The 25298-nt window shown below is 49.2% G+C and overlaps 2 protein-coding genes and 1 pseudogene across 2 annotated transcripts; 2 read left to right on the top strand and 1 right to left on the bottom strand.

The window, feature by feature from the left end:
* Nucleotides 1–239: 239 nt before the first annotated feature.
* On the top strand, nt 240–1821 carry LOC136473260 (BOI-related E3 ubiquitin-protein ligase 1-like). The gene is made up of 2 exons (XM_066470941.1): nt 240–938; nt 1054–1821. The coding sequence occupies exons 1-2, from the start codon at nt 477–479 to the stop codon at nt 1636–1638; spliced, it is 1047 nt and encodes a 348-aa protein (XP_066327038.1). The 5' UTR covers nt 240–476; the 3' UTR covers nt 1639–1821.
* A 9766-nt stretch (nt 1822–11587) lies between these two features.
* On the top strand, nt 11588–14278 carry LOC136473270 (acidic leucine-rich nuclear phosphoprotein 32-related protein 2-like). Its single transcript, XM_066470948.1, has 2 exons — nt 11588–12530; nt 13868–14278. Exons 1-2 carry the CDS (start codon nt 11856–11858, stop codon nt 14009–14011), a joined length of 819 nt encoding a protein of 272 aa, XP_066327045.1. The 5' UTR covers nt 11588–11855; the 3' UTR covers nt 14012–14278.
* A 5079-nt stretch (nt 14279–19357) lies between these two features.
* On the bottom strand, nt 19358–22707 carry LOC136473281 (cysteine-rich receptor-like protein kinase 6; annotated as a pseudogene).
* Between the last annotated feature and the right edge of the window lie 2591 nt (nt 22708–25298).

Genomic DNA, 25298 nt, shown 5'->3' on the forward strand with positions numbered 1-25298 from the left:
ATCGTGCAACGATTCTTGGTTTCTACTCCAAACAAGCCGCCAGGTTTATTTTCACGAGTAATAAGTAAAGTAATTAATTGCCTGCTAAGTAAAAAAAAATCTTTTGAAAGGCCTCGGATTATTTGCCTTTTTCGTTTTTATTTTCGTCTCGACTTGTATTCTCACTGACCACGGCCAACCCAGCAGCGCTAGCAGCTAGCGCCATAAATACGCGCTCTCGGCTCCTTTGTTGCCGCCTAGCCTCTCCCTCCTCGCAAGGCAGGCTGCTCTGTGACGTCCGCACCGCCAGCGCCACCCGCGTCGCCATCTCCACCAGGCACATCCACCAGACCACCACCGCCTTGGGCGCCGGGCCCCCCTCCATGCTCTGCTTGTGCTCGTCTTCTCTTATATAAGACGCGGACGCATGTTCTCGGAGGAGGCTGAGGACAAGATATAGAGGCGTCGCCGGCCCGTGCCACGATCGGCAGATATACATGGCCGTGGAAGCGCACCGCTTCCTCTTAGCGCAACAAGGGCAGAAGCAATTCACCAACGCGGCGGCGGCGGGATGGCCTTGGACGACGGGCGACGAAGCTAGATGCGCGACGGCGAGGCCGAGCCATCATCAACAGGCGTCGTTCCAGTTCCCGCAGGCCCAGGCCTCGTGCGTGGGCGTGGGCCTGCCGGCGGCTCCGGTCTCGTCGGCCGCGCCGGTAGCGCAGTACGCTGCTGGTGGGCAGATGTTCGTGGGCGACGCGGCGGAGAGCGGCGTCACGTTCGGAGGAGGCGCGGCGCAGCAGCCGCAGGAGGTGGTGGCGATGGCGATGGCGCCCAGGAAGCGGAAGCGCGTCGTCCAGCAGGGGCAGACGCCGCCGGTTCTTGAGATCGGCGCGGCCGACGTGGCGGCGCACTTTCATCAGCAACTCGTCGACGTCGACCGCCTCGTCCTCCAACACGTAAGTTTACTTTTATAAGCCGCATGCCGGCGTTTAAGCCGTCATCAACCAGTACGGTGGGTGATTGGTGGAGCTGATAGAGCTGACGTGTTTTGCGGCTTTTGAATAACTGCAGACCGCGAAGATGTGGGCGGAGCTCGCGGAGCAGAGGCGGCGGCACGCGCGGCAGGTCGTGGCCACCGTGGAGGCCGCGGCGGCGAAGCGGATGCGCGCCAAGGAGGAGGAGATCCAGCGGATGGGGCGCCTCAACTGGGCGCTCGAGGAGCGCGTGAAGAGCCTCTACGTGGAGTCGCAGGTGTGGCGCGACCTGGCGCAGTCCAACGAGGCCGCCGCCAACGCGCTCCGCGGCGAGCTGCAGCAGGTGCTCGACGCCCAGCAGGCGCGCTTGTGCGGCGGCGCCACTGGCGCTGGCACAGGCACCGGCGGCGCCGACGACGCCGAGTCGTGCTGCTGCGGGGAGAACGACGTCGTCGCCGGAGCCGGAGCAAGTGGGGCGGGCCCGGAGGACGACGAGGAGGCCGGGACGTCGTCGCCACCGGGCCACAGGAGGACGTGCGCGGTGTGCGGCGAGGGCGCGGCCGAGGTGCTGCTCCTGCCGTGCCGCCACCTGTGCGCGTGCGCGCCGTGCGCGGGCGCGGCCAGGGCGTGCCCGGCGTGCGGGTGCGCCAAGAATGGCAGCGTCTGCGTCAACTTTTCGTGATGGTCCTGAAACCGATAGGATTACTGGATTAGAGTAGTTTTTTTTGGGGCCATCTTGTTGATGGAGGCGCGACGGTTCAGTGAAGATGCGGATAGGAGACGGATGCATCTTTGTACTTGCCTTTTTTTTTCTCTCAAAAAACTGTCAACAAGAAAAAATAGTCGAAAAAATCGGAAACTCTCATTATCGTTGTTGTGCTGCTTCAGTTTGTTTTCTAGTTTGGCGTATTTGTTCCCGGCTTTAGATTCTCTGTCCCTTTTTTGTATTTTTTATTACAATAGATAAATACCCGTGCGTTACACAGAAACATAACAATAATATGGTAATTTAAGTATGAGCATGTGTTGTATTTATTTTTAATAAATAGTATGAACGTGTTAAAAAAGCAATTTTCTGTAGTAATTAGGAGATTAAGAGGAGGGGCGCCGGATGTTGTGATGATCCCGTACACCCGTACGTGCCTTTTGAATAATTAAACTGTTGATCTCAGCCCGTACGTGTCTTTGCAATTATAAATAATGTGAGGTTGCTGACCATCCTAACAAGGCTGCTAAGTGCTGACCGTTTCCGATGCGAGGTCGTGAACTGTGCAGAATTGGCTCACACGTGGACTCTTAGAACTGGGCGCGATTTTGAATTTCAGACTCGACGCGAACGGATAATGTACGTATTTGGCCAGGCAGTATACATATTTGGTACGACTTTGGATTTGTGGTGCGAAGGAACGGTGGTCAGATAGTATACGTATTTAGTTGGATAGTATAGTATTTGGTATAATTTTTTTAGTAGTCTTTATGACCGGATAGTATACGTTTTTTTTTATCACTAGGTAGATGATTACTTTAGAGCTTTTTAAGGCGTAGAGAAGTATATATCTGAGTAGAACTTACGAATTTGAACTAGTATATACTGGTATATCTATATGTTTGCCGTCGTCCGTTGGTTTCAAAAATCACTTTTTTTTTGGCGACCAGAGTCACAACTGGAAGCTGATACGATATCTATATAGCCTTTTTAATTCAAAAAAAAACAATGTTTTAGCTTTGACCACAACCATGCACAGTATCACAGTGCGTATAGCGGAACTCCTTTTACGACTGTAAAAAGTTTACAACCCGAACCACTGTTGTACTCCGTACCTTGTACGCCGTGTACAAGTACAACACAGAAAGGCGCTTTCTCAATCAACTCTCAAGCTGTTGGATCCATTAAGAAAACCACAGTAGGCAATCTATCAAAACAAGGAAACACGGTTGGAGGTGGCAAGGCCGGTTCGTTCACCTGCAACTGCACACTGCAGGTTGGTGGTGAACGACCAGCATCGCGGTCCGCACCGCACGCAACGGACGCTGCTCGCATTGCACGCAACGAACCTTTTGACAACTCCCCGAATCCCAAGCTCTTTCTCTCTTCTTCTCCATCTCCTTCGGCATGCGGGCTTAGAAGGTGCTCGGGAGAGGTAGACTGGTCCGGCGGTGAGGACGGGAGAGACGATGGCGAGGCGGAGGCGGTTGAACGGGGACGGGGTTAGGGCGGGGGCAACTGTGGCCATGACGGCGGCGAGGGGAGGGGGAAGAAGGAAGGCCGCAGGCGTGGTAGGGCGGTGGGTGGCGGTGGCGCCGGGATCGCACTCTCGCCCTTTGTGTGACCTGTCGCGCGTTAACTGTGTCCTATATCAGATCTGCGGGCGTCTCGAGCTTTCGATGCCGCGGGGTGGAGGCCATGGTCACGATACCACACCACGCGGTGGTCACGCTGCGGTCCCAAACACATCGTAAGGTGCGTGGCACCGTACGGACTAGTGTACCACAATAGTAGTCACTCATGTCACTCATGTCATATTGTCATGCTCTAGCCGCCCAAGTCAATTTGTATCACGGTTGGTCACACCACTCATGGCATAGCTCTCTTTTCGCTTGAGCCTGTTTATGAAGAGCAATATAACGTCCTATCTTGAATGTAAACGGCGGAGCGAGACAATCTGGCTAGATAGATACTACTAGAACCTAATAATAATTTTTTTTTAAAAACGTAAGACGAATGAACCGCACGAAACGCCTAGACCGCACAAATGCACAGTGAAATTAAAAAGAGATCGAGATGAGCTAGCAATGCCCAAATGCATGCACTTGAATTATTTCACGCACGCTTGCACCGTCGCATTGCACGTACATGGACGACAGCCAGGCCCGGGGCATATCCATCTACACCAACGCCGCACCGTTAGTTTCGCTGAAATTTAACTTTTGCTGATGCTTATACTGATTTGTTATGAGAGGAAAACAATGTTCGTTCGTTGAAAAATACTGATAAAGTAGTGCTGTAGGGCAAACCAACAATTAAAGCTGTATCCATCGGTCTATCCCTGCAGGCCGACTGCTCTGCACGGTGCGCGCGGGTGCTACGACCACAGTTCTCACCGAGTTTTCACTCTTTTTCGCTAGCACGGTAGCACCTGCAAACAAATCCGAAGCTCATCGATCCGGCCGCGCGCCAACGACTGATCCATCCCCAGGTTCGTCTTGCCCGTGCATTTGATTCATCAGTTTGCTGCGCTGCAGCTGCAGAGCATGCAGCTCGTTCGGCGCCTGGCTGTTGGCGCATGCAGCACGCATGTATGTGGTCGGCGTCGCGCGCGGCTCTCTCCTCCTATCTGAACCTGATGGATGGAGCGCGAGGCATGGCTCCATGCATCCAACGCTCTCGATCGCGAGCCGAGAGACGGCTGCGATGGCAAAGCAGAGTTGATGACTTGATGAGGGAGCAGCGGCCGCGCACGCGATAATGCCCGCCGGCGCCTGCCGACGCGCGCGCCGCCCCGGCCGCAATCACGCAGACGCGGAGTGATGCATGATCTGGTATTCCGGTTGGCAATTTGGCAAGTAGCAGGGCGCGGTGGTTTATTTGCATCGCACGTCTTGTACGAGTCCACCGCCCGCCCGGCATGGGAGCTAAGCTAGCGACCTAGACCAGCTATTGTATGATTTGTATCCGACGTCAGATGGGAGCTTGAAGTAGTATCTAGCAAGTGCATGCCATATCGTCGATGGATCGCGACAACAGATCGATGCATCCTGATTTGTACTGTCCTTCCTGAGCTACTAGTAGAAAGCGCGCGTATGCAAGTGTGTCGTTGTTAAGTTCCCAATAGTTTAATTTAAGAGACAGCCTAGCTGCATAGCAAAAAAAAAAAAAACTACATATTTCACAAGCACAACATGAACTATGAGTAGATTACATGTCGTATAGATGTGGCAGCTAACGCAATATACATTATAGGTGAAGACTATATAAGTATGGAGTGTATAATGTGTAGATCTTGCTCTTGAGTGGCTGTCACCTGTATATGCTTGTGCAACCTCTGTCTCAAAAGAAAATAACCTGGTTGTTAGTAATGGAAAGAAGAGGTCGCTAAAGCAAAAGTTTGAAAAAAACAGCAAGAGACATCATCCTAACCCAGTAGTGCATTAATCCATTTGAGATTGAGAAGCATCACATACCGAATACTCAGTTCATAGTAGATGCACTTCTGTTGTAGGAGGGGATATTGTCACCCTCCTCTGTTTTTTTTTGCTTTGATGGATGTGTGTCAAATAATGTAGTACTGATCTTCATTGATAAAATTTGTGCCCGGACATGACCTTGATGATGTAGGAATAGGACCTGTGACGACGATAATGGTAGGCTTTCTATGAATCAGCATCTGAGTAAGAATACGAAGTATTAACATAAGAGCCAAATGTCTGTGCCTGATAAATAGGTTGTTAGCCCATTGTGTTCTGAATCATAGCGACAATGGCTTGTAATAAACAGAAGTGACAGTAATATAAGTGCATAGCTAGTGAACAAAACAGTAGAAAGTGGCATAGTCCATGTTCCTGTCTATGTGATTATCAATTTATATTATAAGGAGACAAATAGACAAAGATTAGCTGTGATTTTGCAAAAAAATGATTAGTGCTTTGGTAAGCGAGTGTGATGGCAACGATATCACAAAAAGCTACAGGCCGATTGCTGGAGGCTGAGTATTCCTTAGAGATCGAAGAACTAAACCCAGCCTCGGCATGATACTGTACACTACAATTTGTCTCTAGTTTTAGAACAAATGTGAGAACTTATCGCACAATTTTGTTCTGGCATGGCACACTGAATTACAAAACTATTAGAACCTGCCACACCACGTTTGAGCATTAGGGGCACAATTGAATCACACAATGGAAGTGCCACAGTTCAGTACGGTCTCACCATTTATCCTTTTGGGCATAGCTGGTTGTCGTCCCACAACAATTCCTTGATGACCGCAATAAATCTACGTGCCTATAAAGCAAAAGGAAAAAGATATTTAAATGTGAGGAATGATCATGGTTGTAAAACTTTTGTGCTAGAAGATATCACTTGATGGACCGTAAGACAATGTTCTAGAATTTAGTATTACAAAAACCAACAAAGTCGCAACACATGTCTTAACACACCTAGCGCACTGTGAAAGATAGATAGGAACTGTTACTAATGTGATAGATTAGATTTTGTAGCTAGATTATTTCGTCGACAAACAATACCTATGCCCAAACGGGAAAACCCCATACCTTGCTGTCGACCTGTATCGGAGCGTTGCTCCCAAACCTTGTTGTCGGCCTGCATTTGGGTCGCTGGTCCTTGATTGCTTGTATCCCCTACGTGCACGCGTGTCTGTCTCCATTGTTTCACGGAGGGGGAGGGGATAGCCGCCAGCGGCAGCAGCGGCAACCGTTGTGACCTGCCCAGGCAACCGCGCCGGGGTGCGCCCGTGCAGTTGCCGCCGTGTCAGAGCTACCGCAGCCGGGCGGCGCAGGTGCCGGGGCTGCCGGCAATCAAGTCACAGACCAAGCCTAGATGCCCTCGGGAAGCTCAAACACCAAAATTGTCATCAGTGTGCTTTCGCTAGGAAGTAGCCATAGATCCGAAGCATTATACTATGCAACAACTGTGCTAAAGCAACATGGCTGGGGAATTAATTTCATAGGTCAAGAAACATTGAATTACAGCATATGTACATTTAAGATATTTTTCACCATTAGGTCTTACTACTTATATCAAAGTGCAACATATTCTTAGTAATGATGAGGACTGTGAAACGGATTATATGAGAGAACTATGAAACAACAAATCTTGCAAAAAAAAGAGGAACTATCAAAATAATCAGAACTCATATTTTCGGGTCTATGCTGATTAGACTAATCAGGAAGCCAATAACTAACAATGGCCATCTTATTCAAAATAGTGGCATAACTATTCAAAATTAGTGTTAAGACCAAATATGATCAGATAGAAATAGAAGGAACAGCATGGCCAACTCCATTCAGAAATAGAAAGAGAGCCCGGTTCATTGAAAAATCAGAGTAGTCATACCTAGAAACATCGTAGAGTCATAATGACTGGACAAAATGTTGGTCAACACCGATCATTTCAGAGTAGTCAGACCCAAAAACATCATAGTCATAATGACTGGACGAAATGTTGGTCAACACCGATCATTTCAGAGTAGTCAGACCCAGAAACATCATAGTCGTAATGACCGGATGGAATGTTGGTGAACACTGATCATAAACTTAGATCGGATAGTGTAAGTATTTTTTCACGCAAGTGTCGACCTTTTGGCCGAACCCCAAGGCTTGTAGCTCTTTCACCAACGTACTGCTTAATGTGATATATCAGATTTCTTAGCAAAAAAAACAAATAAGCCAAATAGCCAATGTAAAAAACTATTTTAGGTTTGGACAGTACATGAGCAATGCTGTAAAGTTTCTTTTTTCTTCTTCATTCCAACCGGACCGTCAACCCTGAGTATTAATGTTTTTTCTCTAAAGTCGTATACGAATTAGAAACTGAAAGAAGTAAGGAAATGACATTTACCTTATTTGCGTATTCGTGTCTTTCTAGCCTGCACCCATATGAAAGGACTATATTTTTTACTGTCACTGAAAGAGTTGTGAAGGTAGTAGCTCACCATGGCAGGGTACTCCTAGTTTTCTTCAGAAGCATATAACTGCAAGCACTAACACACTAAGAAGCAGTTGTGGTATTGATATATATATTTAAAAATTAGGCAAAGACAAAGCAACAAGAGATGCAAGAAAGGAATGGTGCCAATACCTTCAGTTCAACTGTAATTTGTAAATTTATCTTTATAGCTTGTCGATCCATACCTTCAGTTCAATAGAGGAAGAAAATCCATCTAGTTATTAGCTCTCACCTTGCAAAATTAAAACAAAGAACGATAGGCAAATATATATAGATTAAACATAATATAGGTTTCGTCCTCAGAGAACGTATGTTTAATTTATAGGTTGAAAAATAATTAAGAACAGCACACGATCTGAAATGGTTCAAAAAGTAACAGTACAAGATGTAAGATTCATACAACCATTATCTATGTTTGATTTTTTTTAAATACTATCAGGAATTGCGGGTTCCTCTTACGCCACAGATTATCTCAACAATTCTGCAGCTTATCTTTCATGTATACTTATTTGTTAGGTGAAGTGACCGGACAAAGAAAGTATTAGGGAAATAGATTAAAAGACCTATAGCTGTAGGATTGGGATTAAGAATTCTGCTAATCAGGTTTTTGGCTCCAGCTAAAAACCAAGAGGGGTAGCTAAACCGAGCTGCTGAAATATGTGATTGCAAAGGGAGCGTTAAGAGATGATAAACAACCGCAAAATAATGTTTATTTTCTCTCTAGGCTTCTGGAGAAATCATTTGAACTACTATGGATGTAAAAAATATCGGTGTTTGCAGCTATGGCAACAGCTGGCAATCAAAAAAACAATGTTTCAGAGACATACAAGTTGAAAGTTGGTTGGAAATTTTAGACTCAGTACCATAAGCGCTCAATTGAAGGCACAATAAGTAGAGAGTGAAGTAGTAACACCAGGTTTGTGGAGTAAGAAATTAAGAATGCTACGAACACTTACTGTTTTACTTTTCATAGTAAGGAAGCAAGCAACAGCACGTGACGTGTAATTTATAACTCGTTTGAGCATGCCGATTAACATATTGCAATTCCATGTAAATGTGATTTCGTGTAGAGCCTGATCTCTGGATCCATTAACACCTCAACTATCGTCCTACATCAACCATCTCAATATCACAAATCAATGAAGCAAACGCACAGTCAGTGCCAATTGGTACATGGTTAGTATTTACTAACAGAAATTCAGTGTTGCCTATAACTTAGAATAGGGTCTAAATTGCAGATGATCAGAATAGCATGCAATTGATGGATTCGGACAATAACTCAGTGAAACTATCAGCCAAAATCATTGCAGGGAGAGGGAGAGGGAGGGAGGGAGGGAGGGAGAGGGAGAGAGAGAGGGAGAGAGAGAAGAAGAGACAGACACCTAGGGTTTCATGGAGCACAGAAGAAGACACGGCGCCTGGCGAGACGATGCCGCATCAGGGGGGAGCCGTGCTGGGGAGCCCAGGGCCCGCCCGGCGGCGGCGTGCCTGGGGACCGCCGCCGTGGGGCTCGTCGCGGCCGGGGACGGCGAGCCGCTACACCGGCATAGCACCCGAGGAGGCCGCCGTTGCCCCGCCCTTGCGGCGCGAGGAGGAAGGGGCGTGGAGGAGAATGAGGGTGGCCGCCATGCCGCGGGGGGGGGGGGGGGGGGGGGGGGGGGGGCCGCGGCCGCCTGCGTCGCGGGAGAGAGGGAGAGGGAGAGAGAAGAGGATAAGGATCCAGAAGCAGAAGCGTGGGGATGAGAAGCAGAAGTCAGCATATATATTTCTCTCTCTAGATTCGGATGAGAAGCTGGAGATGCAGCGGAGTAGCTGGAGAATCACACGAGAAGTTTGAGAAGCCGCTCCCGACAGAACCGGCTTCACGAGATCTTGGCCGTCGATTGGAAGATCAGACGGAGGATGGAAATGGGAGTAACGTGGACGGTGGTTCTCTACAGGAGCCCTACAGGCTATCTACAAAGCTCTGAAGATCCATATCCGATCCATCCGCTGCACTGTACACACACTAGTGCTCTCCTCCGATCAGCACATGCAGATACTCCTATGTGGATGGATGCAGCCCAGCAGCCGTGCACCAATAATCGATGCACGGCCGGTGCACCTGTGCTGTACTACCTGCTTTTGCTCACGCGATAGATGTGACTTGTGAGTTCGTCGTCGGATCAGATCAGAGCGGCCCGCACATCTTTGCCTGATCTAGATCCATGCACTGTGGTCTACCGTCAGTCGGTGACCACTACCATCATGAATCAACAAGACAGCAGAAAGCGAAAGCTGCCTTTTTACGCTTTATACTCTCCGCACGCCCAGATTTGAGGAGCTTGTCCGCCACACGGGTCACGGCCTCACGGGCAATAGTATTTCATATACTGGCCGGTGCTCTACAAACTCATTTTTATCTTGGCTCGACTAGTCAGGCGGTGAGGCCTGCCGACCGGAGTTCGAGCCGCGGTGGGGGCAGAATTTCCGGTATGCACAAAAAAAAATCCTCTTGCTGTGCACGTGAGCCTGGTGACTGCGTCGGCAACGATGTGTCTCTGACAACGCCGGCCTGATGATCTGTCCCGATTCACTCGGCCCTTCGGAGTATGTGCCAGGGTTCAGGGGTTTTCTCAATCGGGGTCATACAGTCCCTTTCTATGACATTGTCGTGAGGGCAGTTCTTTCCTCACCGGTCGAGTTTTTTTTTCTTCTTTAGTAACAAAATAGATGGACAGCATCCTCTCTCTCTATATATATGAACTTAGGGCCTGTTTGATTTCATGTACGTGGACAGCCTAGCCGGTTGGCCTGGCTACGGCCAGCCAGAGCCCGGTCCCAATGATACAAATGTCCGTGTTTGATTGTATGTTCCTGTAGGGCCCAGCTCATCTCAGAACGTGTTTGTTTGCCTGGATAAGAGTACGGTGACCTTCGGACTTAGAACATGGTAATGTTACCCCCTGACATTGTCATTGCCATTTCATCGAACATATGGAGGGCGTCTGCATCCAGCAGCTGCACATCGCCGGTGCAACTGCGAGTGAGCAGCAGCTAGCTAACGCTGGCAGTCCAGATTCCTTCGGTCCAGCACGAGAGCTCCGCTCCCCACACGCACCACACAACCATGGGCACCTCCCTGCTGCTCGCGCTCCTCCTCGCGGCCGTGCTCCTCTGCGCGTCGGCGGCGGCGGCTGCGGGCGACGCGCACCCGGGCTACTCCGACGAGGGCACCTGCACGGTGGACGCCGGCGCGTGCGCGGGCGCGGAGCTGCGGCGGCTGGAGGAGCGCGGCGGGCGCGGACGCATCATCGACATAACGCACGCGTACGTGCCGGACCTGCCGGCGTTCGCGACGGGGGCGGTGACGGGGCCCGTGGTGCCATGCCGGTGCGGCGGCATTCGAGGTGAAGCAGGACGCTTGTCGCAGGTGCCCCCCCGTGCATCGTCGCCGGCGGTGTCCCTGGCTGCGGGTGCCGTGCCTCGTCGCCGCCGGTGTCCCTGGCCGCGGGTGCCCCGTACGACTCCGTGAAGGCGGTAGAGGGAGGTGAGAGCGCAGGAGGTAACCGAAACACGCCCCAGCTCGCTCCATCAGCCAGGCTCTGAGAAAACGAACCCTCAGGTCGTTTCCTGGGAGCCACCCATTTGGGTGCTTTGAGGAGCGTGCGGGCCGGGCTGATGAATAGTAAAAGCAAATCAAACACCTGAACTTGCAGCCCACGGGCTCAGCCAGGCCTCCGGAGCCCAAATCAAACGCGCCCTTAAAAACTGGCGTTCATATTCTCCAGATGATTGGCATCGTGACATCTTGGACACCATTTGCGATCTCTCACCTCAAGACAAGAGCATGTCACTTGTCAGTTGTCGTGACAACTTGGCCCTTGGACACCATTCGCCACCTCTCATCTCCAGTTTTCTTTTTTTTTTAAGAAGCCGAAGGTGCCCAGACTGCTGCTGTTCTACTCGATTAGCTAATGAGTTCCATGGGCCTCAAATCATCAAGTGTGTCATCACATCAGTCTTTCTCTTCTTAGGACCATGGGCCTTCCTCTAGAAAAGAAGATCATGGGCCTAAGCCCAAATCCAAGTCTAGGGGAGCATTCACGGCCCATCCACCGAATCCGCAATTCCCCATCCATCTCCGTACGCACAGACACACTCGGACTGACAGGGGTTTTGCTAGGGTTCTCCTCCTGCCACCACCGATCCACCCCGCCCCTGCCGCCGCCGCAGCGATGGCCGCCGTCGGCGAGGACGACGCGGCGTGGGAGCGCGCCATCTCCGCCGCCACCAAGGCCACCTCGGCCCCCAAGACCCTCGCCCTCGACGGCATCGTCAAGTCCTCCACGGGCCGCCTCCCCTCCGCGGCCCTCCTCGAGCGCGTCGCCGCCTCCCTCGAGGAGCTCTCCGTCGCGGGGGCCCGCCTCTCCTCGCTGGAGGGCCTGCTCCGCCTCCCGGCGCTCCGGCGCCTCTCCCTCCCCGACAACCGCCTCTCGGGGGCCGCCGCGCTCGCCGCCGTCGCGGAGGCCTGCGGTGCCACGCTGCGCCACCTCGATCTGGGTAACAACCGGTTCGCGGACGTCCAGGAGCTCGCCCCGCTCGCCGGCGTCGGGGTGGAGTCGCTCGACCTGTACCAGTGCCCCGTCACCAAGGTCAAGGGGTACAGGGAGGAGGTCTTCACGCTGATTCCCAGCTTGAAGCACCTTGATGGCGCCGACGCTGAGGGAAACGAGCGCTTGGAGACGGATGACGACGAGGACGATGAGGAGGACGACGAGGAAGGGGAAGAGGGAGAAGAAGGGGAAGGGGTGGAGGGAGAAGAGGAGGACGAAGAGGATGATGGAGAGGAAGGTGAAGAAGAAGATGGTGAGGACGGTGAAGGGGACGACGAAGAAGAAGGTGATGAGGAGGTGAGGGTTTTGCTCTAAATCTCTCTTATTATCAGTCAATATTTGTATTGATTAGTGTCTTTTGAACTTTTGATATGATGCGCTTCAACTCTTATACCTGAAGTACCTGAAAAGTGGCAATGCAATTCAACTCTTTAGCTGACAACTCCCAACTTGAAAAATGGGCTGTAAAATCATGTGCTAATGAAATTGCGAGATCTGATTGATGAAGATGAAAAATGGGCTGTAAAATCATGTGCTAATGAATTTGTGAGTTCAGATTGATGAAGATGGTTACACAGATATGATTTCACTTAATTGATCTTTTGTTACTTATAGTCTTAACATTGACATTGCTAGATGGAGGATGTATGATGCTAGCTTTGAGGTATTACATTTAAATGTTTGTGGTACTGCATATGATCAATTTACTTGTGGACAACTTTCCTTTGGTAGGTTCCTATATGTATCAATATTAATTCATTTGTTTTATTTTATGTCTACCTGTTTGCTTCTGTGCCATTTTACACATTGAAGTGCCATGCCATCAATCTTTGTACACTCTCATTTTTGGCGTTCATTGCTGTTGAATTCTGCATGGGATGAGTAATTGTTGGTGTCTTATTCCAATATGAAAACCCTGGTATCATATTGAAGTTTATAAAAGTTATGACATCTCGGCATCTGGTGAAGGTGCATTGTTCTATATGAAATATTATTCTATCTGTTAGTAATTACGTTATTTCTAGAATGTGTAACTTGAGGTGTTCTGGGTAGGATGTGTTTATGTTGACCTCTTTCCTGCTTGATCTTCTACATAGACGATTTACCATGGGCTCTGGGCGTGCTATTTTCATGCCAATATTTTCACTTAATATTTATCATAATTTCTGTGTATCATCAAGGTTTGACACTTGTCTTTTTATGTATTATCACCTAGTTATTTGTTCCTGTAAATGCTGTGATGCTCCATAATTTGAGTTTAGTCACTGAGCCCTCACGGTTCTTGGGCTGACTGTGAGTATGTCTATCACCTTGATTTTGTTTTAACAACTCGGTAGCTGCCAGTAACATCATGCTTTGTTTGTTGTTCCTCTAGAGATGGTAGTGTTAAACTCTTGATGATGCCATGTTTGCACTTTGCAGTGTGAGCTTGGGCCTGTTTTACCTTTAAAATTGTAACTGCCATGGCCTCACAAACCATTCTATCTAGCTCATTCTTGGACTTCCCTGCAATCGTCTTGAGTGACCTAAACAAGTTTGATTGAGCAGTCTAGTTTACCGATTGAAACTTGATTTTGTGGCAAAGAATTTGGTGAACCTTATTCTGCAATAATAATACATTTGACCATTTTCAGGCTGAAGACGAAGACGGTGAAGCTGAGGATGACGAACTTGATGCAGACGCAGAAGACAAGGAGAACATCGAAAGCAAAGCAGGATCTTCCCTGCCAAATAAGAGGAAAAGGGATAGCGAGGATGATGCCAATGGAGACAAGTAAAACGGCGAGGAAATAGTATTTCCTGAACTTCGGAAGCGTTTGTGTGCACTGATTATTATTTGCATGCTTTCTGGGTCTTTTTTTCCCGCACTTGTAATAGACTAGAGCATAGTGTTTTTAGGCGGTTCCATTTCTGAAGTTATCTTCTTGATTCTGGAGGTTGTCTGACTCTGAAACAATGAGTAATCTTGGATGTCCCCAGCATGTATACACCCTTTGTTTGGTGTGACTTCCTGATGCTACTAATCGATATCCCAGTTCATATTATTCTACTTGTGCTTCTGGAGGATGATGACCTTCCTTTGTTTGGTGTGACTTCCTGATGCTACTAATCGAGATCCCAGTTCATATTATACTACTAGTGCTTCTGGAGGATGATGACCTTTTCATGCTTGTATGTAATTATGTGTCCATTTCATTGACTTGCTGGTGCGATTACTGTTAACATCTTTAGGCTAGGGCCACGTTTAGTTGGCCGAATTTGGAGCCGACGAATTCACTGTAGCACACTGTAGCGTACTATAGTATTTCGTTTGTGTTTGGTAATAATTGTCCAATCATTGACTAATTAGGCTTAAAACGTTCGTCTCGCAAAGTAGAATCAAACTGTGAAATTAGTTTTTGATTTCGTCTACATTTAGTACTTCATGCATGTACCGCAAGTTTGATGTGACGAGGAATCTTCTTTTTGCATAGTGACAAATTCAGAAGTTTAGGGAACTAGGCCAAGGAAAATTTTAATGAAGGTAGACACACTATGTACAGGTGAAAACAACATGGATGTGGACCTTCCTTAAAGCAAGGTTAATAATACAGCTGGCTTGCTGGCTGTAAAGTTTCTTGTAGCCTTCTCTCAGCCCACTCGTACAGTAGTTGACTCTTTACAGTTAATACATGGCCCACTTGTCTCTCTCACAGACTTTCTTGGTTTTTGTGTCCAAGCCGGCTGTAAGCTTACAACCCGCTTCTTCCCTCTCTCCTCCTCTCTCTCTTCCACCTCAGCATTTAGTCGATTTACAGCCTGCTATTATACTATACTTGCTCTTAGATTTCTTCTGCTGACATGACATGCTCTGACATGCCCTGGATGGCTGGATTCTTAAATTGTGAGCAGTACGTGTCCATGCGTTCATTTCTTCCAGTCCTAGTAGACCCGCATTACTACTTGCCACCGGCACTCTGTGGTTTCACAGTGTCGTCGTACTCAATAGCTACATGCAGGCTGCAGCACTCTTTCTTAACACAGCGAAGACCAACAAGTCATCTCGCTGAGGAGTGGCCAGTGGCCGAGTGGGCTCGCTTCGCTGCCTTTGGCTACGACGTCAACTCTTCTCTGGTCGGCACTCGGCAGGTCGCCCTCTCGAGTCAGCGTCGGGAGCTCCGCGCCACAACCAGCCAACGATCCGGCGCAACCTGCCCATGCCGTATTCGGCGCGGCGCAGCCTCGGCACGTCTGCCGTGCTGGGCGTGACAAGTGCTCAAACTCTTGCTCTACGAATGCCACACGGACAGAGTCAAAACAGAAGCTGAAAGCTGCGTTCGCTTCGGCTATGCTTAGGCACGAAGCACGCCGGTTACACGACGGAACTGAAAACGCTAGCGGTATTTCATCGATTGTGCAACTAAGCACTATATATGGATCGACTGCGTTGCTGGGTAATAGAATGCATTTCACAAATTTTAAGTTGACATAAAAGAATACTCAAATGATACATTTATCCATGGATTAAACATAATTAAAAAAAATCTTCTCAAATTACGGTTTCTTGTTGACAAACTTTGCTAAATCTGAGTATGGGTACCTACAGAATATGTTATATTTCAGTATAAATTTTAAAAGTCATAATGCATTGTATTTCAGAAGGGAGAGAGCAATATCTATTTTAATAACTATCAATATACATAAAAATATATTACCTCAAATGGAGACAGTTATATATTATGAAAGGATTTCTAATTGTATTGGTAATCTTGTGTTGTTAACTTCTGTCGTTCTCATGTAAGGAAATTGTGAAATTGAAAAGCTTCTTTCCCCGTTTGAGGATTACAATTTCAAGTTTGATAATGTAAATTTTTCCTAATTTAAAATAGGCCATAACAAAAAATAGTATTTTAAGTTTTGGTTTATTTAAATGAAAGCCAATTAAGTTGTTTTGAAGGTTTTAATTCGTTGGAGTTGACTTTCAAGTCGTTTGTTCAGTTTTTGTTCCAAACTTATTACTACTGCAGACACCTTACTCGGTCCAGTGAGCTATGCCAATCAAGATCTCCAAATTTTGCCATGGCGTAACCCCTCGTCGGTCCTCGAGTCAAGTTTTTGCATGGGAGTCATGTTTTAAATCATTGCTCACATTTAACGTTGTTTACTGGTCAAAAACATTTCCTAGAACGTGTGAGTAGTGAGAAACCCATCGCTATCTCGACTTTAACTGCAACTAAGCGACCGCCGTGATTCCACCACTAGCTCTCCTAACCCTTTAGGCATCAATCGACATCAATGGTTATCAACTTGTACCTTGTTATTTGGTTCTCTTACAAAGGGGGTACTTCGAAGAGCATGAATACAGCTGGCTGTGCTCTTGTAGTCGTACCCTCGGTAAGAAGATCCTACCCAAGGATAGCGAGACTCCAACATAAGAGAAGTAAGATAGTGGAATTCAGTCTATGAACGCAAGCCTAAAAGTAGAAGCACAGAATCCTGTCTAATAACCACGGATGTAGAAAGATCTGGTGGAAGGCCACTAGATGGAAGGTTATGCGTAATATCAACTAAAGTCAAAGTTTACCAAGAGGTAAGCCTGAATTGAATGCTTTAGGTTCGCTACGATAGTTGTTACTCACTGGGTGGGTCAACTAGTCATGGTATAGTTGTTTACATGGTAACTGGTTGGTTCGACAGACCAGAGAAAGAGATTCTGGGTCATCCCCATGAGCTGATACAACTCTTGTTTGGATCGCCTTCTGGGCAGCTAACTAAGGATTATCGGGATGAATTCCAATTGTGGGTTGAGAATGATGGCAAGCTGGTTACTTAAATTGGAGATACCCTGTTCTAGGAATGAAAGGGTTCATCACACCGGAACGAGGTAAAGGGCAACCCCTTGACCGAGTAAAGGCGAGCCTGGATCCAGAGATTGATGGATGATGGAATGGATCCCTGTAGAACCGCGTGGTACCCATTCTAACCATGAAGGGTAAAGGAGCCAAGCAAGCTATCAGGCTGTGAGCAGGAATCAATCCTGAAAGAGAGAAGGGCTAGTGCTCTCTGCAAATACAGGATATGATTAGCCAAAAATAGGCTTTATCAGACCAATCCATGCTCTGAAGCCATCTTGATAAACTCAGTTGTCTAGGCAAGCTTTCCTTGAGAGGGATCTCATTCTTCTTCCTGCTAAAAAGGTCTCTCTCGCCTGTCCTATGATTTCTCGATTTCCTTTCTATGCCTTAATAGATTGGGTTTCTATACCTTAAAAGCAGGGCAAGCTTGTTACATGTTTTCATCTATGCCTAAAAAGCAGGCCAAGCTTCTTACATCAGTACAACTTTGATAGCTGTTAAAGACTAGAATGCCTGATTGAAGTAAACCCGAATTCAATGCACCTGAAAGATATGTACGCACCTTTGAAGAAGTCCCACTTTACCCCCACTTCTTCTCCCCTCAAACCCATCAAGTAGTAGGTTGTGGGGCCTCGGTATATCTATTAGTATAGAGATACCTACAAAACCACTAAATATAGTACAATTTAACCATCCATAACAGGATACCGCTCGTTTACCCATAGGTTTAAAAGTGAATACAGTAGTCTGGTAGCTTTTCGTACTCTAGAGCCTTTTTGATCTCCTCATAATTCTCAGAACTAGAAAAACATTCTAGATATTTATTGTAACATGCTATTGTTTCTCTTATTTTATTTTTCCATTCATTTATCTCTTTACCCTTTAGTACTTATTCCTACCGGTCTGATTGCTGAGTTCACGCTGTCTATCTGTCTTTGGTGAGTCAGTTTCCTCTCTCGAAGCAAGACGAGATGAGATCACCACTGATCTAAGTAATGGACTGATTCCACTCTCTTTCATATTAGTTTTGAGACTAGACTACGAAGTCCGAGAGAAAAGAAGCGAATTTTGACTCTATGTCCGCCAGGTTATATCCACATGCTTAACACAGGCAAGTAAGTAGAAAACATTTTTTCACATGACAGCCAATTTCTGTCTGAGTGCGATTCGGTCGGATTCGGTGTACATCTTCAAACCCTACATGCATGACCGGGTGCGACTTTGTTTTTCGGTAACTGCATTAGCCTTTCTTTTGAAAAAAGGACCAGACTTGGATTCTCCATAAGCAAAATGACTCTCTTTTAGGTAGGGAGACATTACGTCTTTCTTGCAGACCAAGGAACTTATCACCAGTGTTAGCAAAATAGGCCTTCAAGCCCGCGCGCGGGAAGTGTATTACACAAACCAGTTCGAGATGTAACGCCAGTTGTCAAAAGGCTTATCTTTGCCAGTAAGGTCGCCCTCTCGAGTCAGCGTCGGGAGCTCCGCGCCACAACCAGCCAACGATCCGGCGCAACTTGCCCATGCCGTATTCGGCACGGCGCGGCCTCGGCACGTCTGCCGTGCTGGCCGTGACAAGTGCTCAATAGCACTTGTCACGGCCAGCACGGCAGACGTGCCGAGGCCGCGCCGCGCCGAATACGGCATGGGCAAGTTGCGCCGGATCGTTGGCTGGTTGTGGCGCGGAGCTCCCGACGCTGACTCGAGAGGGCGACCTGCCGAGTGCCGACCAGAGAAGAGTTGACGTCGTAGCGAAAGGCAGCGAAGCGAGCCCACTCGGGCACTGGCCACTCAGCGAGATGACTTGTTGGTCTTCGCTGTGTTAAGATGGTGCTGCAGCCTGCATGTAGCTATTGAGTACGACGACACTGTGAAACCACAGAGTGCCGGTGGCAAGTAGTAATGCGGGTCTACTAGGACTGTGAAAGAAATGAACGCTTTAACGTGGACACGTGCTACTCACAATTTAAGAGTCCAGCCATCCAGGGCATGTCAGAGCATGTGGTCGAGCTCAGCGTGAAGATATGTGGCGCTGAGCTCGGCGCCATGTATTCTGGCGCCGAGGTATCGGCAATGTCGACGTCACCTACGATGCCCTGCTATGCACGGCTAGACACTTCGGAGCCAAGATCTGTGGCGCCGAAACGTATTACCTCGGCGCCATGAGTCCTGGCGCCGACCCCCAGGGTCCAAAGATGAGTTTAAATCTCTCAAAGTATGCGCCACAAGACGTAAATTTTCTTAAAAAAAGAACCAAATTGTAAAAAATTGGTCCGATATGCGTAGTCTGTAGGGTCAGCATAGTCTGGTGGTAAATCAACGTAGTCTGGTGGTACTCTATATTATACTGTACAGTATATGTTTCTGCAAAGTCCAACAGGACACTGCGGCAAGCAGAATATGCGCTAGGAATTAAATTGTATGGATCCTGGGTCCATTCACTCTACAATGCAGGCTACCGCAGGACGTGCAAGTTCCGCTGGCGCACCTGCTTGCATTGCATCCATCTATCTTGGCTGGAACTCCGACACGGACATCCCGTTCAAAGAGAACGCAGCAGCAGACACGTTACGCCGCTCATCAGAGCTCATCGTCTCCCCGTACGCAAAGGCGAAGGCCGGCTTCGACGGTGCCGCAAAGCCGCCTGACGATTGGCCGTGCAGCATCACGAGGACGTCGAGCATGGTCGGGCGGTCCGCCGGGTTCTCCTGCACGCAGAGCAGCCCCAGATGGATGCATTTCATCACCTCGCTCTCCGTCTCCGGGGACTGGCAATCCAAGAACGGGTCCACGGCCTCCAGCGCGGTGCCTCTGACCCAGTGATCCCACACCTAGTAACACAAGACAATATCATTTACGAGTGTGCGTGGTCGGCATCTGCGTTTGTACTGTATAATTCTAAAAAAAAGTACAAGTATACGGTGTTTCTGACCCAGTGACCCAGCGGTGTGTGAAAATTAAAAGAACAATAGGTAGGACTAGGACTACAACTCACGTAGCTCAGCAGAATGATGGATTCTCCTGATGCTGATTCGAACATGTCGGTGTTCTTCCGTCCAGTGACGATCTCCAGGATGAGGACGCCGAGGCTGTAAACGTCAAGCTTCACCGACAGTTGCCCAAGAACTGCATACTCTGGCGCCATGTATCCTCTGCCAAGCATGAAAACAGCTGAGTTTTCAGATCGCGGAACTACTGCTCGACGAAGAAGCTAGGAAGAACACGGCACATAGCAATGTGGGCATGTGGACCGATCGTTCAATTACATACAGCGTTCCGACAACTTGGCTCGTGATGGTGGTAGTCTTGTCGGCGCTGAAGAGCCTTGCCAGCCCGAAATCGGAGATCTTCGGGTTCATGTCGGCGTCCAGCAGGATGTTGCTCGCCTTCAGGTCGCGGTGGACGATTCTGATCTGTGAATCCTCGTGGAGGTATAGCAGGCCTCGTGCTGTTCCATAGAGTATGCGGTACCTTGTCTCCCAGTCCAACAATGGACGCTTCTCAGGGACTGCAAGAAGGCCAGACATTAGTGATATACTCGCATCTTGAGGACTCAAAGATTCTTAGCTGGCATGTCTGAGGTCGAGCACAGGAAGGACAGTGGCAGTGTTCTGTACCAAAAAGGAAGGTGTCTAGGCTTCGATTAAGCATGTACTCGTAGACAAGCAGCTTCTCCTGTCCCTTCAAGCAAACGCCGAGAAGCTTTGCAAGATTGTTGTGCCGAAGCTTGGCGACCAGCAGCAACTCGTTCCTCATCTCTTTCAGGCCTTGCTCTGAAGCCTTGTCCAGCCTCTTCACGGCGATTTGTCGTCCATCAGGCAAGAAACCCTGAAATTTTAGGCACCGTGTTTATGATGTACTGCATATTTCTGAATGTCCCCAGAGAGATGTGTCTCTACACTACTCTCTAGCAATGGTACCTTGTATACCGCGCCAAAGCCTCCATGTCCAAGCTTATTCTCTTCGGCAAAATTTGCAGTTGCCCTTCTCAGTGTTTCCAGGTCAAAGAGGAGCGACCCGGAATCGTCAGCTTCCTCCGCATCTGCATACACGTGCTTATTCTCATCATTCACCATTAAAGTTATGAATTTTCGCCATGTTCCTTTTGCTTTGAGACTCATTTCTACCATCCTTTTCTTTTTATTCTTAGTATTTATGTTTTCTGAAATATCAAAGATATATGCAGAACTTGATCAGGAACAGGGCGCACAACTCACATCGTTTTACTTGTGCTTTTCTCCAGAGGTAGATCATGAACGTGGACAGGAGGAGGACAACTAGGACCCCGAGAACAATGGCCACTACTGTTGCTGCATATCCTGTTCCCCTTGTCCTCTTGCTGCACATACAATACATACAATGCAGATAATTAGAGCGATTAAGGAGATGTTTGGCAGAGTGACTTAGGCGGGGAGCAGGTAAGAATCACTTTTCCGTTTACACTAGGAGGTGGAAGCTTAAAAAATACTACTCTCTACTGAATCACTCTAGAATCAATTCTACCTGCTCCCTACCTTAGCTCCTCCACCGTAATCAAGTAGAATCACTCTATTAGAGAATCAAGGAGCAGAGCAAGAGAATCCCAGGAGTGGAGCTATCTCCCAAAGAAGGCCTAAAGCTCGAGGACTACAGTAGTTGCAACTGTTAACGATAATTTCATAATTTATATTTGTGGACGATTCATAGATACTTGCTACAATTACTACGATGATTTGGGTTTCTGTTTTTCTATCTGAAATTATGCAAAGAGCCTACCATCGTCGTGGGCTGCTGCACCCGGCGGAGCCGGCGTCAACGTAGGTGCAACAAGCTTCACTACCGGGCTGCTGTCATAGAAGAGGTACACCTCGAATCTCAGGTTGCACCACACCGCGTTGAACTGGAGGCCGGTTGAGCCGTTGAACACGGCCGGCATCTCGTCCTTGAGCCTGCCGAGGCATGCCAGGCACGCCTCGGGAGCCAGGTTGGGCGTGCACTGCACCAGCCCGTAGATGTTGTGCACCAAGTTGCTGTCCGTGGTCGTGAACCCTTTGGCGGAGGTCACCACCCCGGCGGCGTATCTCTTCGTCGAGTTCCGCGCCGCCCAGGCGGACAGCGCGGCCACGAGGTCGGCCGCGAGCCCAACGAACCGACCGGGATCGGCGGTGACGTTCACCTGCAGGTTGGTGCCGTACCGCACCAGCTCCGCGGCGTCGCCCGGGCTGGCCAGGAAGTCCGTGTCCGAGTACCGGAGGAGGCAGCGGTCGTAGTAGATGGACACGTCCCTGACGCCCCTGCAGTTGCCGAAGGCGATGTCCGGCGCGAGCGCGAGGCAGGACGCGCACCCGCTGCCGTTGACGTCGCCGCGGCAGAGCGCGAGGCCCCACGTCTGGTCTGGGGCGTGGGCCGAGCGTGGCGGTAGCGAAGCCTACGGTGGAGCTGGACGCGTTGGCGGACAGGGACCCGAGGAGCGCGACGACGTTGGAGCGGTAGGTGGAGTTAAGGGCGTAGGAGCTGCCGTTGTTGCAGAGGTAGTTGAAAGCGTGGCTGCGGCCCGGCCAGTGAACGGAGAAGAGAAGCAGCAGTAGGAGGACGGCGGCCATGTTGAGCGTGCAGGGTGCGGCGGCCATGAGGTTTACAGAGAGCGAAATTCCGACCCAACGTCTATATAGAGAAATAACAAAAAGTAGAGTAGTGAGGACAGACCGGTACACAGGCCAACACCGTGGAAAGAAAATGAAAAGTAGGGTCTTCAATCAGAATGATAATTATTCTCTATTTCCATGACCTGCACTATACGCAACGAAATAAACTTCCAGACTTCCTGCCTGCTACCTATTTCTCACTCACAAGAGCTTCGAAGTTGCTTATACTTGAATTTCTCGCCTTCATTCCATAAGAGAAAAGCTTTCCTACCCTAGATCCTAAGCATAGACATTTCCTCTTTATTTACTATTAGATAGAGTAGAACGACCGTCCCTATGTTGACTAATGCCATGCAAAGAAATCTACTCCTATGAATTCACATCTCTTTTTCATAAACTCCTATGAGAGGACCACTGACGACAAGACAACAGAAAAGTAGCTTACCCAAAGCTAACCCTCAGTTTCAACCAGTACAAAAGCAAAGCTTGTCCCAGCCTCATTAGACTGAAAAGAATTACCCCTGCCTCTGTTGGGTCCGGAACGGCGGCCCCTGCTGGAGTGAAACCTTCCACCATTTTCGCTCATTATCATATCCAACGAATATACATTGGACAGCTTTCTTGTCGAATTTACTTCGGCTCGCTCTTTTGATAGCCAAGAGTCCTGATCTTTCACTCCATCATGCCTTCGTTAAGGGCTGGCTCACAAGATACAGCCAAAGGTGTGTCCTTGCTTGTATTATCAGAAATCACCGATCCACCAACCCTTGCATTTCGTTCTAGTGACAAGGACCTACCTTCAAGCTGAGCGATTGAGAAAAATCTCTGTTATAGCTGCCATTTCTTATTCATATTAGACCACTGACCAAGAGGAAACCATAATAATAATGTGATCACATGTGGAGATGTCTGGGTTTCAGGCATCCGACGTCGCAACTCGCTCGAAACCTTCTCAATTTTTTACCACAGCCTACACATGCGATAACATGACATCTCGCCAAGTTTCGTGATTTTCGGACTTCGTATGGATTTTATATAATTTTAAAACACTTTTCCGGCAAGTCGGTCATCATGTTACGCGAACAAGATGCGCGAAATTTGATGCGAGTTCATGGATAGGGACTCAACATGCACCAATTAACATGAATAACATTTTTCGAAACACTACATTGCAATATTCCTTGCACCTGCAGTTCAAATTTGACATATTCGAAAAAAATCAAAGAATCGAAATAAATTAAGGAAATATACAAAACAAAATCAAAATTGGCCTAAATTTTAAAATTGAGTTCAAAACAATGTATTGTAGCCACCACAAAAAAACTGGGCTAAAAAAACCAAATTTTTTTTTTGCCGAGGCTCTATTGTCGATGGGCCTGGCCCGTGGCCCTCGGCAAAAAGAATTTAAAAAAAAGAAAAATCTTTGCCGAGGGCCCTCGATCTGGGCCCTCGGCAAAGGACCGAAACCGTACTAATCGGGCCGCAGCCCCTAAATTCCCGATCGGAATCTTTGAGAAAAAAATCCCGCTCGACCATCTCCCTCCCCACGCCCGCTCTCGCCGGCCCGCGCGTCCCCACCGCCGCAGCGCACCCCGCTCCTCTCGCCGCCTCCTCCGCGCTCGCCTCTTCGTGCTCGCGCGCCCCGGCCGCCCCGCGCCTCCACCACCGCCGCCGCTAGCACCGCCGCCTCGCGCCGCCGCCGCGCGCCCCGAGGCCGCCCCAGCCGCAGCCCCGCGGCCCCACCGCCCGCGCGTGCACCCCGGTCGCCTCGCGCCTCCACCACCGCCGCCGCGCGCCTGGCCACCCCGCGCTCAGCCGCCCAGCGCGCCCGTAGCGCCCCACCAGCGCGCCCCCACCGCCCCACCACGCCCAGTGGCGGCCGAGGTCGGCGCCCCTGCCTCCGTTCCCCGTCTCCGTCGAGCAAGGGGAGGTCGACCACCCCGGCCGGCCCCTCCGGCGGCTCCCCCCTCGCCGGCCTTCCCGCCCTGACCCCAGCCCCAGGCCGCCCCCGTCGCCGGCTGCTGTTGGAGGGGAGGAGCAGAGGGTGAAGTTGGAGGAGGAAGAGAAGGAGAAGAGGAGAAGGAGGAAGGGGAAGAAAAGGAGAAGAAGAGGAGAAGGAGGAAGGGGAAGAAGAAGAAGAAGAGGAAAAGGAGAGAAGAAAGGAAGAGGGGGAGAGGAGTACTCCAACGCCGCTCGACCTGTCGGAGAGAACGAAGTGACCCCGCACCGCGACGCCCGACTCCACGCAACCCTAGGTAAAACTCTCGTTGTCGGCCTTCGTGCCGTTGTGGTTGTCGGCCTTCGTGCCGTTGTGAATGTCGGCCATCGTGTCGTTTTTTTGCAGGTTTTGGAAACCTCCCCGTGCAGGGGAGGTGCTGCCGAAATTTTGAACAAAAAATAACCTATTGTCTTTTTATGCAGGAGAAGAGTACGTCGGAGGGGACCCGGAGGACCCCGATCGTCTTCGTCGACGTCGCGGTTCTACCTGCACTGCGTCGCCTCGCCACTACGTCGATTCGCCACTGCCCCGCTAGCCTTACTTCACCGACACCCTAGGTATAAATAACCTCTTTTTGCGCATGTCTGTCGTAGCCCACGCGTAACCC

Source organism: Miscanthus floridulus, chromosome 1 (genome assembly GCF_019320115.1).
Source record: "Miscanthus floridulus cultivar M001 chromosome 1, ASM1932011v1, whole genome shotgun sequence".
NCBI classification, from domain to species: Eukaryota; Viridiplantae; Streptophyta; class Magnoliopsida; order Poales; family Poaceae; genus Miscanthus; species Miscanthus floridulus.

Bases quoted from the DNA above. Each gene is read 5' to 3' on its own strand.
- LOC136473270 (XM_066470948.1), top strand. From the start codon at position 11,856: ATGGCCGCCGTCGGCGAGGACGACGCGGCGTGGGAGCGCGCCATCTCC. The intron at 12,531-13,867 runs GTGAGGGTTTTG...GACCATTTTCAG, and splicing joins AAGAAGAAGGTGATGAGGAG to GCTGAAGACGAAGACGGTGA.
- LOC136473260 (XM_066470941.1), top strand. From the start codon at position 477: ATGGCCGTGGAAGCGCACCGCTTCCTCTTAGCGCAACAAGGGCAGAAG. The intron at 939-1,053 runs GTAAGTTTACTT...GAATAACTGCAG, and splicing joins ACCGCCTCGTCCTCCAACAC to ACCGCGAAGATGTGGGCGGA.